At 34.6% G+C, this 16097-nt stretch overlaps 2 protein-coding genes across 4 annotated transcripts; one reads left to right on the top strand and one right to left on the bottom strand.

Moving 5' to 3' along the window:
- The first annotated feature begins 4094 nt into the window (after positions 1-4094).
- On the top strand, positions 4095-10668 carry LOC132052771 (nudix hydrolase 19, chloroplastic). 3 transcript variants are annotated; one of them, XR_009414027.1, is made up of 8 exons: positions 4095-4793; positions 6178-6318; positions 6482-6586; positions 7451-7550; positions 8748-8840; positions 8976-9250; positions 9446-9525; positions 10251-10668. XR_009414027.1 is itself a non-coding variant. In XM_059444452.1 (8 exons), exons 1-6 carry the CDS (start codon positions 4191-4193, stop codon positions 9248-9250), a joined length of 1317 nt encoding a protein of 438 aa, XP_059300435.1. In that variant the 5' UTR covers positions 4095-4190; the 3' UTR covers positions 9446-9491; positions 10212-10668. The 3 variants fall into 3 exon arrangements, 2 of the variants coding, with proteins under 2 accessions (XP_059300435.1, XP_059300434.1); XM_059444452.1 differs by having other exon boundaries at positions 9446-9491; positions 10212-10668; XM_059444451.1 differs by having other exon boundaries at positions 4096-4793; positions 9446-9491.
- A 126-nt stretch (positions 10669-10794) lies between these two features.
- Positions 10795-14063, bottom strand: LOC132052774 (bifunctional monodehydroascorbate reductase and carbonic anhydrase nectarin-3-like). Its single transcript, XM_059444454.1, has 7 exons — positions 13940-14063; positions 13506-13723; positions 13323-13426; positions 12163-12268; positions 11905-12072; positions 11605-11658; positions 10795-11032 (listed from the first exon to the last, which is right to left on the bottom strand). Exons 1-7 carry the CDS (start codon positions 14016-14018, stop codon positions 10952-10954), a joined length of 810 nt encoding a protein of 269 aa, XP_059300437.1. The 5' UTR covers positions 14019-14063; the 3' UTR covers positions 10795-10951.
- Positions 14064-16097: the final 2034 nt, after the last annotated feature.

The raw sequence follows: 16097 nt of genomic DNA, 5'->3' as shown, positions 1-16097 counted from the left end.
CATTGTTAACACTTTACATATTAATAATTGATATTATCGAACCAATAGAGGTATTAATAAGCAAACAAAACAGTTAATGAATAGCAATACAACTAGCTAATTAAATAGGTGTATTAACCTAGCTTTATGTAATACATCTCAATAAAACACAAAAGAAAATGACAATATTCCATCCGTTAAAAGTACAAAGAAACTTCCATAGCACTTATGGTGTATCCAACAACAATACATCATCTCATCTGCTTATGACAAAGTTGTCTTAACATATTCACTTTTTTATATTTTTTATTTGGCCCACGGTCCTGCTCAATCCACGTGCGCTCAAGCCCATGGGCCAACAGGCTTACTTGGACCGGGCTAAAAGCCTCGTTCTTAAATGGGCTCCAAAAATTCAAGCCCAACCCTATCAAATAACGTGTTGGGTTGAGTCTGCCCACGGACGTTAGCCGACATTGACGGCTCTAGGATCAATTAGTACAAAAAGAGAGTTTATCTTAGAGGTTACGTTCTGGATCGGAGTACTCTCTTTTAAAGTTAAGTTCTAATTAAAAATTAAAGTAAGAAATAAAATCTCCAGAAAGATGTCAATGGTTTCACAATTAAGGTTTCATTTATTAGACACATAATTAACATTGCTAAAATACTCCATGCATGTAAATTATATCGTGAAAGGTTTCATCATATCAATTTTTAGTTCTAACAATATTGGAAGCGAGCTGTTGTTTACAGATCAACATAGTTAAAATCAAAAGGGAAGTTCAAAATAAGGAATAATGAACGCATTATTTAGCGTTTCTTCCATGGATGCAGTCTCTAAATCTATCGTGAATCGTGACCATACAATTCTTCAAACGTCCAAGTAAATAAGAAAAAGTGAATTATACAATTTTGGCCGGCTGCACAATTTTACAAAAACTAGCTAACAGGTTTGTAATCAGTATATAATTAGAGTACAATTCACTGGTTATACATTGATTATACATTCACCGACTGTTTTTTATAATAACAATTGTCTGGCCAGCTATAATGGATATGTTGTTGTTGTATTCCTCTGGCCAGCTAAAAGTGTAAATTTCCTTCAAAAAGAAGACGCAAGAAATGAGTTTGGGCTCATGAAAGTACTTTCCTAGACCCGATTGTTGGAGGCTCACCTTTTGTTTTACTTGACATTTGTACGAATTATCATCATGCCTAAAAAGATGTGATGTGTGCATCTAAGGTGTTTCGATACAGCGCTTGAAAAAACTTAGAACTTCTAATTGCTTTTTCTGTTTCCATAGTTTTGTATACAACATACTGATCTAATGTTTCCATAAGGAGGAGCAACATTTTTTTGGGCAAGGCATATTGAATGATTTACAACAGTGTAGACATTGAATGAAGGCAGATTATCAAGTTTCTAGATAGATTCAGAGTCCCCTAACAAAATTGATTAAGTTAGGTAGGGGCGGATGGAGCATTATAATTTGGGGTTCAATTGACCCTCAAACTTTCGATGCGGTGTACAAATTTATATGTAAGAATTTACTAAATTTACAATAAATAGTAGATATGAACCCATAACTTTAGAAATATAATGATTCAACTTAAAAAAATTAAGAGGTTGAACCCCAAGAGTTTAAAAAATCCGCCTCTGAAGTTAGGAACCAATCACTCACTATGTGTCCAACAGGATCACCATAGAAAGTGGTGAAGTCAAATGGGCTAATTGGGGTAGTCATGGTGATGCAAAGCTAGAGCTTGATATCTCTGAGACATTTGCGTCTTGTGGGGGTGACAAAATGATCCATTACCCAATTATACCCAAAAGTTTAGTTGGACTGAGATGGACTGGAGCAAGATGAGCTAAACAACAAGTCATAGGCCAATTCGTCCGATGCTTAAAGTTTCACTTTAGAGAATTTTACAACACATGATGATTTGTGAGCTGCAAATGTATTTAATATATAGACATTTTCAAATAATTACCCTATATATCAAGACTTGTTAATCTAAACTTATCCTTCTCAATTTTCTCTCTACCTCCAATTCATCCTTCTTTGATTCCAAAATACTCGGAAGTTCGCCGTTAAAGAAATTCGAGGTCTGAGATTCTAAGGAGTTTTGTAGTATTTGAGAAATTTGGTTCCGCTAATATTGTTAAGTTGAAGCTTCGAATCGATTTCAATTAAACTCAAATTTTGCGTTAAAAGTCAACTTGGTATTGCCATATGTCGTTGGAAATAGGCTGGAGGATTCGATTATGAAATTTGTATGCACTTAGTTTCGAGTTGGATTTGATATATAAAAACATTCGAAATTGAATATTGCGGAGAAAACGACTGTGTATGTTAGATGTATATCACTGTATATTATGTATATATCCTGTCTATATCCCATGCATGCAATGTGTATAAATATTTTACATATAGTAGAAACGACTGAGAGTTTCAATGTTTAGCAATTCAGATCCTAGTCAGATAGAATATTCTAGTTCGTATCATGCAATTTGCACATGGTAGAAATGACTGATAATTGTATGATGACCAGAAATTTCTTTTTAAGAAATTGTTATCACCAACTCTCGACTCCAATCACAACAAAACCAACAGTATATTAATATGATTTTAGTCCAGTTTTACTTTTATGATAATGTCTCTAAGTTCACCCTGACCTCACTAGCAAAATTGAATCTCATAACTTCAATGCCCTTAGTCTCTATTAGATATGGAAAATTATCCCTTTAAAATAAATTACTTGAACTCCCTTCTGTTTTATTATAAGTGCATGAAACATAAAAATATATTGAAAATGAAAATTGAATATACTATTGGAGCAGGTGTGATGGAATCCTACAGCTAGTAAGAACATGAGCAGGTAGATTACTAGTCATTAGTACTAGCGAATCATCCTAGAGTTGGTTGATGGATGATGTTAGGTCTAAAACAAAGTTGACCACGTAATTTTACTAGAGAGGAAATTAGTGACTGCTGACAGAGTGATCAAATGAGGCATGAATGTAGATCTACATTGTGCATTATGCCAAACTCATGATGAATATAGACAGCATTTGTTTGTATAGCGTAAATTCTCAGAGAGCTTATGGAACAGAATGTTTCTTTGGTTGCAGAGACATGCAAAATCCTACAATTATAAATTGGCAGCAACATTTGAAGTAAACTAACAGTGTTTCTAAGAGAAGATTACAAGCTGGTTAAATCTTCAAAATGATACATGCTGATCAATGTATTTATCATCTGAATAGAGAGGAATCAGAATCTTTTTAAGAAGAAAAGTAGAAACTGAAATTTACCACAATAAAGAAGCCTGTAATTTTAGAGCATCACCTGAAATTAGAACTAATTTACGAAAACTCATATACTAGGTGAGGGGCTTGTGCTAATACAAATAGGTTTATGATGGCGTAGTCGGTTTTGTTCTGTTGGATAGAGAGAGCTGTGTCAGCTTAACTATGGTCTATGGTCTTGTAATGTTTAATCGGCAATTAATAAAAAAGTTAGTTACTTCCTCTGTCCTAATTTAGTGATATATTTTGATTAGACATGAGTTTTAAAGAAGAAATGAAGACTTTTTGAAATTTGTGGTCTAAAATAAATTATACTCCCTCTGTTTCAATTTGTTTGAACCTATTTCCTTTTTAAATTCAAATGAATGACTTTCTTTCCTAATTAAAACAAATTCACTTTATTTAATGATTTACAAACCACATAAATTTTTTAAGGCTTTATTTTGAACTATAAGTTTCAAAAGTCTTCCCTATTTCTTAAATGTCGTGCCCAGTCAAATGGGTTCATATAATTGAAATGGAGGGAGTAGATATTTATGGGGCTGTAAATCATTTCAGTAAAATTAAAATGAGAATTTTCAAGTAAAATTATGTCAAAAGATTAAAAATAATAATTTATCACATAAATTAGGACGAGGAAGAATAAACAAATAAAGAACGAATAAGAAAAATTGGAGAGGTTCACAATTTTGAAGTTCACATTTTTTAAGAAAAAATTTGGACACTCCAAGGTGTACAATTGAAATTTTTGTGGCTAACTAAAAGACAACGCGCCACAATAACACAAATAGGGAGCAAAAGGACAGATGTCATCGTGTCATACACCAACCTCATCGACTCTCCCACCAAATCTTTTCCTTCTTCAGAAAAACAAAACACCAATGATTAGTTAAAAACTCAAGCAATGATCTTTCTTCTTTCCTTCACAAATTCAGTTACTTCCCAATTTGTATCCCTCTCCAAATATCCAATTCTCAGGAAAGTACATTACCCACAATTCTCCACTATGTCTACCAATTTCTTCAAGACTCATGCTTTTGCAGGCAACCCAATAAAACAAAAAACCCCAAAACCAAGTGATCCATTTTCACCAACATCTGCTCTTAAAACCCTTAAAACCCTTCTTTTAACACAAACCCAAGAGCCCCATTCACCTAATTTCAAGATCTTGCCTTTCAGAAAAGGAAGACCTTTAGCCGGGTCAGTTAAAGATTCAACTGACCCGAATTGGCACTTGGGTTGGTTGAGTTTTGGTGATTGTAAGGCTTTCTTGGAGAAATCTGAGATTAATTTGAGTGAACATTCTTTGGTTTATTTGGGTTCTGATGATTCTGAAGGTGATGGGGTTTATGTTGTGTATTGGGCTATTGATGTGACTGAGGCTGGTAGTGGATTGGTTAAAGAATTGGGTGGTAAGCAGTTTTGTTTTGTTGAGCTTAGGACTCTCATGGTTGCTACTGATTGGGAAAATGCTTCTGCTATGGGTCAACTTGCTATTGCTGGTCATGTATATGCTTTTTACCTTTGACTTTTCATTAGAATTTCAAAAACTACATTCTTATATAGCAGTAACATTGATGCACTTCTTATTTCTTGTTGAATTGGATCACCTATAGCTGTTCTAGCGGACTTCTTTGTGATCAGTAGTTATATGAATTAACTGGGCATATTAAAGTAGTGACATCATTTTCATAAGCTAGCTCACTGGCTACAGGTAGTTTAACCCCATGTATCTTTTTTCAACAACAACAACAACATCATACCCAGTGTCATTATCTCACAAGTTGGGTTTGAGGAGGGTAGAGTGTACGCAAACCTTACTCCTGCCTCGCGGAGACCTTACAAGTTGGGTCTGAGGAGGTTAGAGTGTACGCAGACCTTACTCCTGCCTCGTGGAGATGGAGAGGTTGTTTCTGATAGCCCCTTGGCCCCATGTATCTTTTTTCAAGTGCTCATTTTATCTATCTAAGTTATATGGATTCCTGTATTCCTGTAGGCGAAAAGATAATTTAGGCTTAGAATCTATGGTGCTCGGATTCTTCAAAATCCCGGCCGCACCCACACGACATGGGCGCGGGTGTGGGTGTGGGTGTGGGGCCATACTGGATTTAGTAAACTTACCGTGGGTGCTTTGACTATATTTATGTCTGAAGTATAGATTGATTGGGTATTTGGGTTTATATCATATATACATAGTTGTATAAAGTATGAGAATGCTTTGCTGTAATGCTGTGACACTAGATATCCTATGAATAAAATATTAGGTGTTTATAAAGAATTAAATTTTATTATTTTTTGTTCAATAACTTTAATTAATCAAAATATATATACTTTATATGTTGTAATATACATTTATTGGCCATATCCCAGCACCTGTATCCATGCCCTCGAATCCTAAGAAACAATCTGATGAAAAATCCAACCCCTAGCTCCGTACCCCTACTGGATATCTGTAGCTGAGTCCGAGCAACATAGCTTAGAATGGAGGCTTAAATGATTTTAAATTATCTGTATCTTGAACTGCTCGACAGAGGATCTTGTGCTATGTATTTGGAACCTAGTTAAGCAGTTAACATCACGTTGTAAAAGTGTGCATTTCAAACTTTAGTATCTAAAGCATTCTTAACCACGGTCACATTTAGAGTGTATTAAGGGTTGCCTCAGGCTGTGTGGATGCGTCCCAGAGTCCTGATAATACCATCTAGAATCAGGTTTTTTCTGATATAGAGCAAATGAATTTGGATTTTTTGCCACATCATTGTCATTGTTGAACTGTGCATATCCAAACATTGGGTAGCATTCTGTTTTAGTTTATTGTATACTCTATAATGCTAAAATTGGTGACCATGTTTGACTGAATGTTTTACTTTTTGGCTTTGGCATTTTATCAGGCCAGATCATTACTAGAATGGCATACGGTATCGCGTTTTTGTGGATTTTGTGGAGGTAAGAACATTTTAACTGATGCTGGGAGACGGAAACAGTGCTCTAATGAGTTATGCAAGAAGAAAATCTACCCCCGAGTTGATCCAGTATGTCAATCAGATCGATTTTCTTCTCTCTGATTAATATTTTGCTTGTGGTTGCACTCTTTTTTGGTTTACTTGTTCTTCTTTGTTTATGGAAGAGAACTTGCATATTGAAATACTACATGGGAATCCTAACTTTCTTTGGCATATCTTTCCCTTGCAACAGGTTGTGATTATGTTAGTAATTGACAAAGAGAATGACCGCGTGCTATTAAGTAGGCAGTCCAGATTTGTGCCTCGCATGTGGAGTTGTCTAGCTGGTTTTATGGAGGTAAATTAGTTATTTCCTATTAGCCAGTGGTCAATTTGTATTACTTCCTCTGTTTTTTCGTATGGAGAAGTTCAAGAAAAAAAAATGGTTTTGACACTAAAGTAGTTTCAAGTACCTCCCTTGTCACACATCGTAGGTTTCCGTGAGTGCTACACGTTAGTGTGCCACCAAAACTTAAGGGCAAGTTCTACAAAGTAAAGTATTTCCTATTGGCCACACCGAGTGACAGATTAGGAATGAGGATATTCGGGATAAGGTGGGGTGGCCTCGGTGGAAGACAAGATGCGAGAAGCGAGATTGAGATGGTTCTCAGGTAGGGTAGGCCGAATTAGTGGGGATAGGGATTAGACAGTGGCGCAACTATTACGGATAGGAGGGTTTGGAGGACCCAAATTAAGGTAGAAGGCTTGTATTAGTCTTATTGCAATATAAATTTTTATGCTCCGATTTCTATTAGCCTATGCTTTGATTATCCCGTGTTCTCGTATTGTATTATCGATTTCATTATTTCTTCCATATCGCTTGAATCTCTTTTTCCGCTTGATAGGGTATGAAGTTCAAGAAAAAAAATGGTTTTGACACTAATATTTATAACATAGCCAAAAGTACCCTAGTATCTTTTGGTCTACAAAATGACATGTCTTATCATAAAAAAGAAATTGTTTCAATTTTCTGAATCAAAAAAGGAACGAGTGTCAATTTTGGATTTCCTGCATAGTACTGCAGCTCGTTTTTTTCCAGGTTTGTTAGCTGTCCGCTTTTTCCTTTTCAATAGGTCTATAATTAGCCGGCATTGATTTTCGATCCTGTCATTAACAATTTATTTATGAATAGATGTTAATTGCTATCTAAATTTTTTAGTAGCCAGGAGAAAGTTTGGAAGAGGCTGTAAGAAGAGAAACGTGGGAGGAGACCGGTATTGAAGTTGGACAAGTTGTTTACCATAGTTCTCAGCCATGGCCTGGTAATGTTCTTGGAAACAGATTTGTGGTGTCTGTTCCCTTCCGTACCTATTGTTTTATATGGAATTTTTGTTTTTAAGAAGGACAATAAGCGACACTCGAAGCGGAAAAGAGAAGTGCATCACACAATTTATGAAAATTTAATATATACAAAACATGCATGAATTTAGTACTAACGATAACTCAACATCCAATAATCGAAAATGCCGATATTAATCTAACTCCTCAAAATTGAGATTCAAAGAAGCGACCGATTTGATAACTTTATGCATCATTCTTTGAAGCGCATGACTTCACCCATAAAGCAATAACCCTTGATTCGCTTCGTAGCAACGAATCAATGGCTTTTAATTACAATGTATGGAACGATGACTAGAGTAGCTTTTAATTGTTACCAATCTCGAAAAAGTACTAGAGTGGCTCATTTGGCTACAAATCTTCTTGATATTATCCTGACATTTCTTTCATGTTTGACAATGTTCTGTGACCTCAACTTTGTTTTTTATTTTTCCTATAAGTTCCTGTCCTTTGGTTGAATGCTTGTGCATAACAAGCCAATGGTAGATTATGCCATGAATGTTGCCGCAGGCAGTAACCGTGCAAGGTTCTGGGAATTTTTACAGAAGTTGAGGCATTCTAGGTTGTTGCAACTTCTGAAATCAAAATTACGGCCCTCTTAGTTGTAGACTGGATTTCTTGCTATTGCTGTTCTAATCCTATCTTATTTGAACTTGTGTCCTTTATAATTGACGGGAGTTGCCAACCTGAAAGGTTTATCCTTTTCATCAGTCTAGGATTAGCTTATAATTCTTATCTACATGGTGCTGTCAGCGATGAGCCAATGGCTGATCTCGGCATGCATGCCATATTCACGGTAAGATCTCGCCATTAGTTGTTTCTGCTTCACTCTGTGAATAAAGTGGCTCAATTGTTTCAAATCCTTTCTTAGAGTTGGTGTGATGCATATTGATGCATGGGCTAACTAGAGTTGCTTGTCCTAGTTTATAGTTAGATATATCAACTTTCCTTTTTCTTTTGAACATTGTCGATCTAATTGTGTGCCAATAAATTGCTTCATGAAATGGTCTCTAGAGGTTTTCGTATCCTCACTGGTAATTGTTACCGAATATTTTATATGTATTTCTTGCATGCCATTATTTTTTTGTTATCATCAATTAACTGTATGATTCCTTTTGCAGTTGGACCTAGCAGCATGCCATGCCAACTTATGGTGGGATTCTTTGCGTACGCAAAATCGCTGGATATTAATGTGGATAAGGAGGAATTAGAAGGTAAGTTGAAGATCTTTAATTATGGTGATTTTTTATTGACGCCCTTTGACTTATAATGTTTGAATTTCACCTTATATTTTGATGATTATGGGAATTTTCTTTCTTTTTCTGACGGTGAATCAACTTGTGATCTAGATGCTAAATGGCACAGCAGGGAAGATGTGAAAAAGGCAATCACAATCGCAGAATACAAGAAGGCACAGAGGACGGCCGCAGGTAAAGTGGACCAAATGTGTAAGGGTGTAGAAAGAGGACAGAACTTGTCTTCCGACTTCAATGTAGAAAGTGGGGAACTTGCTCCTATGTTTATCCCTGGGCCCTTTGCTATTGCTCATCATCTCATTTCCTCTTGGGTCAATGGGGTTGAAGCACAAGTTAAACAACTCGCGAGTTCTTTCTCAAATTTATAGGTTGGTGCTCACTAGTAGAAGTGTTTTGTGCAGCATGTCATTTAATCTTGTCGTGTGTATCATCTTTCTATTGCCAAATCTGGTTTGAAATAGAGTTGCTGAAATAAGCTCCTCTAATGTGTTGATGTGCTTTTCGCAAAGTTTTTCTGCTTAGGCGGTAAGATTAACATGGGGAAATGTCTTTCTGCGTGACAGGACTTCTGTAATTGACATCAACAATGTTATTCTCAAAGCTTCTTGGGTAAGTATGATGATCCATATTGTCAAATCTCATGGTATAATCATATCTTCCTTTTCAAATGATTGATGCAACAAGTTCTTTTAGTGTTGATCTCAGTTTTCTTTGCTCTTCTTGGATAGTGTCGGTTCTGACAATATGTAAGCATAGATTTAGGCTTCAAATTGAAGAACCTTGATTTAGAACTTCAGAACAGATTTTGAACCAAGTAAAGGAGGACATAATTAATTTCTACTGGAGTATGAGAAACGAGTAATTTTGATTGTGCGGTTACACAAACGTTATCAGCCTAAAGTAATTACCAGTGGAGTGACCAAACAGAGACGCTTTAACTGCTCTAATGTCTGAACACAAAGGAACTACCTTCGAGGTACAAGATTTTGTTAAGTTAGAACATGAAGAAAGAGGATAATATCGATTAGTTCTAAAATGCACATTAATGCATTTTTTTTTTTTTCCCACAAAATCACCTTAGTCTACTCATGGAGAAATATGATGAATATTCTTTGTTATTCTTAAACTTGGTTTTGCTTGGTTAAAATGGCCATTTTTGGTGAAAGAGATGGGTGGGGGATTCATCTAGAATACTTACAATAGAAATTTAATATATGATCAAAATCTGGTACAATCCTTTTTAGAGAAAACATAGTTGACATGTAAAAACAGAGGATTCTAAGTTCATTTCTATGTTGTCGAATGCAGTATTTTCTTTTTCTTTTCCAGGCCGCTATCTTCAGATACGCTGAACGATTAATCTTGCAGGGTGATGAACTATACCTTTGCTATTGCTAGTACTGTAGATGAGTAGTGCCGGCGAGTATCCAAATACGCACGTATACGGACGTGTATGCATATCAGGCGTGCAAGTATACTTTTTAAGCAATTGCACTTTGGCTCTTTTATTTGTAATTTGAATTTTGGGTTACAGAGTTGTGGAAGAATCCTGCTTCATTTGTATAATGTTGAGTCTTCTGCTAATTTAGGAAAACTTGTCCTCATGAGTCGCCGTCTCACAGAGATCTGATCTCTGCCATTTCTATAGTAAGTAGTATATAGGTAGCAGTGATGTTATGGCAATTTTGTTTAAATTCCTTCAGAAAAGGAGACGACTGGATTGCAGTGGTTTAGTGGAAAAACATCAAAAGTTGCAACCATTAATTGAACAATTCCTGAGGTGAAATTAGGGCGTGTTTGGTGTGGAGGAATTTTTCAATTTTTTCAGGTTCGGTTTGGTCGAAATTTTTTGATAACATTTTTTTTTAGTCCTTAAAAATGAGAGCCCTAATGGAAGCGGAAAAAATAAGTCTTAAGTGACATTTCATATTGATTGTCTCTACTCAAGGCTCAATTCGCCTCGCCCCCACCACGCCACCCCTAACATAAAATCATATTTATTCCTAGACATGAAGATAATTATTAATGAAAGATAGAAGTACATTTTGGGGACGTTAATGAACACTCCCCTAAGCAAGAGGCCAAGGTTTGTTGAATTTGATAGAACGTTCGTTTAATGGCTGAACTGGTCTGGCATTGGTTTCATATTCCTGAGATAAACACGAGAAGAATAAGTCAAGAAAATATTATTGTCTTTGACCTTATGTATTTATATAAGTAGATTCCTTTTTAGGAAAAAAGTAGATTCTTGAGTGTTTTTATTGAAGGACCACCCTTTTTGAGTCCCACAATTAAAAAAAAAAAATGCTAGGTAGAGGATTTTTCGGGTTTTGAAAAATCTTTCACGAAAATTTTAGAACGTGATATAAATAGAATGATATTTGTTAAAAATAATATTTAAAATTAAATTGAAAATGGTATTTGAAAGTTGAATTAGTTTGGTCTTTCGATGATGAATATACCATCAGGCTAAGACCTAATGGTTTACTTTATTTAAAAAACACAATTTGTTGTGTTTGAACATGCATTTAACTTGAAAAAATATTCAAGTTTGGAGCGAAAAATCGACACAATATACAACCAAACAGGTATTTGAAAAAAAAAAACATTGAAAAGAAAAAAGTAAATAAATTATGTTCAAGTCATGAACATATTTTCTATAAGAGATGATACTATTAGAGAAAAAGATCTTTTCTATTAAAATTTTGGGGTAGCAACTCACGTCATGAACAGCATCTCGGAGCAGTTTCATTTGTCTTTTCGTTACAGTTTTAACCTGGGAAATTGAAAAAAGGGAAATAGCATTATTAAAAAAATTCAAAAAATGGAAGTACCTATATCAGTGACCGAATTTTTTTAAAATTAGACAACAAAAATCTGCTAATCTTATTTCAGGATGGATTAGAAAAAAAAAATTATTAGCTACGAGCAATTTAGCAATGAATTTCCGATGAAGTTTGTCGCTAATTTCATTTTTTTCTAATTAAATTTTTATAGTAATGAATCGGCCGAATTTGATTACCTTCTCATCAATAGTCCAAACAACGCCTTCAGTACAAGGTGGTGTTGTTAGGGAGCCAACATACCTGTAATATTTTCTGCCATCAATTATCATTAGATTTGGACTAATTATTCCAATGTCTCTTTCAGTGCCTTTTCTATCAACAAGAGCTTTTAAATCCTTCTCTATCTGTGATTAATTAGAAGTAAACAATGTCAAAAGTCTGAAAAATGGTCGATTAACTTATATTGATAGTGGAACAAATAAAATTGTGTTTACTATGGATAGGAAAAAATCAGGCAATAATCCAATCTCGTAGACGATTCCAATGACAACAATCTTTCCATCATTACTTTCATGTACCAAATGAGCCTCCATATCAAACCTGCATTTAATTTGTTGATATTTATGAATTCCTAATGCAAATATAAGGAATTAAAGCAAAAAAAAAAAAAAAAAAAAAAAAAAAAAGATTGGAATAAGGATTTAGAAAGGTACATATGACTATATGAGCAACGGAGGGAATTGATTCATATTTTTCATATTTCTCACAATTTCATTTTCTAAGTTTCAACTTAATTGACTTACTTTTGTCACATTCCATAGTCAGCATCTCTCATTTGATTGAACATATTAATCCTAAGCTAGATATCGAGCTGGTGAAATGGATGAGCCTGCTTTCAATGAGTTCAAACTGAATGTAGATGGCTATATCTAGTAAAGGGAATCCTGGCAGTGTAGGTGGCGATGGAGTTCTTAGGGACTATGCTGGACATTTCTCATGGCTTTCGGTGCTTATTTTGGTTGCTGCTCAGATAACTATGTTGAGGCTCAAGCTCTAAAATTGGTCTGAGTTGGTGATTGGATGGACCATGGTTTCTCTAAAGTTAATATTGAATCTGACTCTCTTTTGTTTGTTCAGATGGTTAAGAAAGAGATTAACCACTTCTGGCATATTAAAGATGACATTAGACCGATTCAAGCTATGAGCACACGACAAATTTACTTTCACTCATATCTTCATAGAAGGTAATATCATTGCTAACATGCTTGCTAATCTTGCTGAACATTGCAAAATAACTACCTTCTTCACTGAGGCTATACGACTTCGGTCTTTCTCATAGGATTATATCCACACCGAAGAATGATCTAGTTGGCAAGCCTAACATTAAAATCCGAGTATGATCTAGTTGGCAAGCCTAACATTAAAATCCGAGTGGAACAAGGGAAACTTCATTTTTGATCCTGCCTGTGGACTTATCTTAGCTTGCTTTATAGCTCGAAGTTCTTTGATATTATAAAAGTAACTTCTTTTTGATGAATAAGACAAACAACCTTCTATATATACAGTTCAAATTACACTTTATAGTTTAAAAATCATTCACACCATGCATATAAGTTAACTCTATGAATATATGTAAGCTAGTGAGTGAGTATGCCTTTTTCCATCGATAGTATGTTCGGAAGGTGTGTGCCAATGAATTTGTTCGAGTTGATATTGAGTTCCATTTATCCTCAAGTATCCTCCATCATCCCATCTCAACTGCATTAATAAATTAATAATCACTCGTTAAAAAACTGCTTCAATATATTATAGGTTTCTAATGATACACTTCTCTTACCATCATATGATGTCCTCTGTTCAAGAGAGTGGCACGGGATGGTTTGTAGTATTTTTGAAGTATTCCTAAATTTGATACAACTTGAACCTTTTCGTTAAGAAGATCAATTGCAGACTGCAGTTTTCCAGTATTGCAAGTGCTCCATTCTGGATGAATGTTGCCCCAGTTAGCTGGTCCATTCTTTGCGTTTTCATCGTAACTAAACTCACTCTCGTCATCTACAATTGCCCAAACATTAAGTTAATTATTAATAAACTAAAAAATAAGGCAGGTTAAAGTATATACGTTGATAGTGCAAATTACAATTATTTAGGTTGTCAGCGTATATAAGTTAAATCCACAAAAAAAGAGAAAGGCTATGCGCGTGCTAAAATCGAACAATTTACAGAATTGGAAAGACACTAGAGCTTCTATTTCTAATAATTATAACGTACCAACTTCTCCAGATCTTGCAAGAAATACACTTGAAAGGAAAAGAAAAGAAATGAACAAGATTTTGGTTAATGTTGCCATATTCACTATATATCTTCAACTGTTGTAATATTTTTGTCAATTGATAAGCAACCTCAGAAAACTCGTGGATCATTATATAGGGGGAGTATAAGGTACAGTGAAGCTGACCAAAAAGAAGTTCCTATCGACTAAGCTTTTCGTGCCAAATTTTATTTGGATTTAAGTTATATCTTGTACTATTCTGTAATAAATGAATTTTTACACCATCATTCTAATTATATTTATGTTGAGGTTGGTCAATTACTACTCTTTTTTCAATTTATGCGTCTTACATTCCTGGCAGTTGAATGTAATTTTCTATATTTAGTAGGGTAGAGCCTCGGAGCCGACCCAAGCGAAGATCGGCACTCGAAGCAGCCCGAAAAAGGGAAAGCCTTGGAGACGGCAGACTCGCCATAACTACTTAATTCCAACATTGTGAAGACATGTTTAAATTCACAAGATTCAAGAATATTTTGGTACATTGCACATATATTCAGCATAAAATCATACGATTCAAAAGTCTATCTTACTTAAATTTTATGCTAAATCAAACTATGACACATAAATTGAAACGGTCGGAGTAATTATTTTAAGTTATCAATGAATACTTATTAAATAGAGTTACATGCAATTGTCCTACAATTGTCTACTGTATAAATGTAAATATATTTTACAACCTTAAAACTAGTAAGAAGCCTTCTATTTTAATTAGGTGGCTTGAAAATCGGATAACTACTGATTAGTAGGAGTATAAAATAAGTGTTAGGGCTCGCCATGAATTTCTTATCTTAATTGAATTTTACTATAATTGTATTTTACTTCGAAAATGTTTTATTGGTTGGTGAAAAGGACTCTTCCATATCTATCGTTTTTTGGAGGAGAAATTTGGGACTGCTATAAGTATAATATTTTTTTTTTCATACACAACACAATAACATTCATAATCTAGTCATTAAAGATTCTTATTTAGAGGGAAATTTTATTCTCTCAATATGTTTTATATTTTTTATTAGGTTTATCATATATATGTTGGCCAATTGACCAAATCATAATATTGTATGTTTTTCAATATATTTTCCTTTTATTTCAGATTTATTGTCGTTTAAGGTTTGTAATTGTTGAAACACATACCGTCTTGTTGTTTAGATGCCACCTATATATGAAAAAACCGAGGACTCCTTTTTGAAATTGTTCTCTTGAGTTTTTGGCTTGTTGAAATTCTATTTAGTTGATGCCAACTTCTTTATTGATAATGAATTCTCTTTTCATTACTCACATGCTTGCCCATTTATGACTATGAGTGATACATTATGTTGTCAATTCACGTTGGATGGACTTGTTAAAACTTTCACACAATTGATCTGGACATAGGTCCTATATATATACGTAAGATTTCTAAATCAGGGATTAAGTTTGTTTGTCATTTTCTAATCTTATATGTATAGTACTATCTTGTTATTTAGTTTTGTGAATGGATGTGTAGTGTAAATTTTCATGCTTATTCTAGTACGTCTGGATATTATTTAGCTAAAGGGACCTCTCAAGTAATATTGACCAGAAAACTAAAATTACATAAAATGAGTCTGATTATAACAACTAAAAATTTGAAGGTCTGAACTTGAAATCTCATCGCATCCAGCCAATCCTTTCTCCGGAGCCATAATTTTGGTCCCTGATGGCTTGAGGTGCTCGTTGTCCCAAAAATTGAACCGGGCGCCTTCTCTTCTGACTCATGTCTGACTTGTCCCCGTTGCCACATGTCAGTAATTGATTTGTCTACCTGTCGATTCCCACTACTAGAAACAGAGGCTTTTCTCTGTCGAATCAATGGGAAATTAGTTTTTTAAACATGATTTTCCTACATGGTTGGAAACAGGTTCCCACTAAAACACTGAGAAACTTCTTAATTTTTTCGTGTGAAATTACTAGTGCTAATTTTTTCTTTAACTGATTCAATCAAAATATCTGTGAGGATAGTCACTGAACATTTTTCAGTGAGAAAATAGTGATTTTCCAGTAGAGTCCAGATTTTACCCCATACAGAAGACATATAAATACTTTCTACAGTAGTACGAGGAAACAGAAATTTCCATGGAC

The sequence above is a fragment of the Lycium ferocissimum genome, chromosome 4 (assembly GCF_029784015.1).
Source record: "Lycium ferocissimum isolate CSIRO_LF1 chromosome 4, AGI_CSIRO_Lferr_CH_V1, whole genome shotgun sequence".
Taxonomy (NCBI): domain Eukaryota; kingdom Viridiplantae; phylum Streptophyta; class Magnoliopsida; order Solanales; family Solanaceae; genus Lycium; species Lycium ferocissimum.
Note: the sequence above shows the minus strand (reverse complement) of the source record. Positions and strands in the feature narration are given on the sequence as shown.

Bases quoted from the DNA above. Each gene is read 5' to 3' on its own strand.
- LOC132052771 (XM_059444452.1), top strand. From the start codon at position 4,191: ATGATCTTTCTTCTTTCCTTCACAAATTCAGTTACTTCCCAATTTGTA. The intron at 6,319-6,481 runs GTATGTCAATCA...CCCTTGCAACAG, and splicing joins TCTACCCCCGAGTTGATCCA to GTTGTGATTATGTTAGTAAT. The intron at 7,551-8,747 runs GTAATGTTCTTG...TTCCTTTTGCAG, and splicing joins TAGTTCTCAGCCATGGCCTG to TTGGACCTAGCAGCATGCCA.
- LOC132052774 (XM_059444454.1), bottom strand. From the start codon at position 14,018: ATGGCAACATTAACCAAAATCTTGTTCATTTCTTTTCTTTTCCTTTCA. The intron at 12,073-12,162 runs GTAAACACAATT...AATTAATCACAG, and splicing joins CTGATTTTTTCCTATCCATA to ATAGAGAAGGATTTAAAAGC. The intron at 11,033-11,604 runs GTGAGTTGCTAC...TGTTTATCTCAG, and splicing joins TCCGAGATGCTGTTCATGAC to GAATATGAAACCAATGCCAG.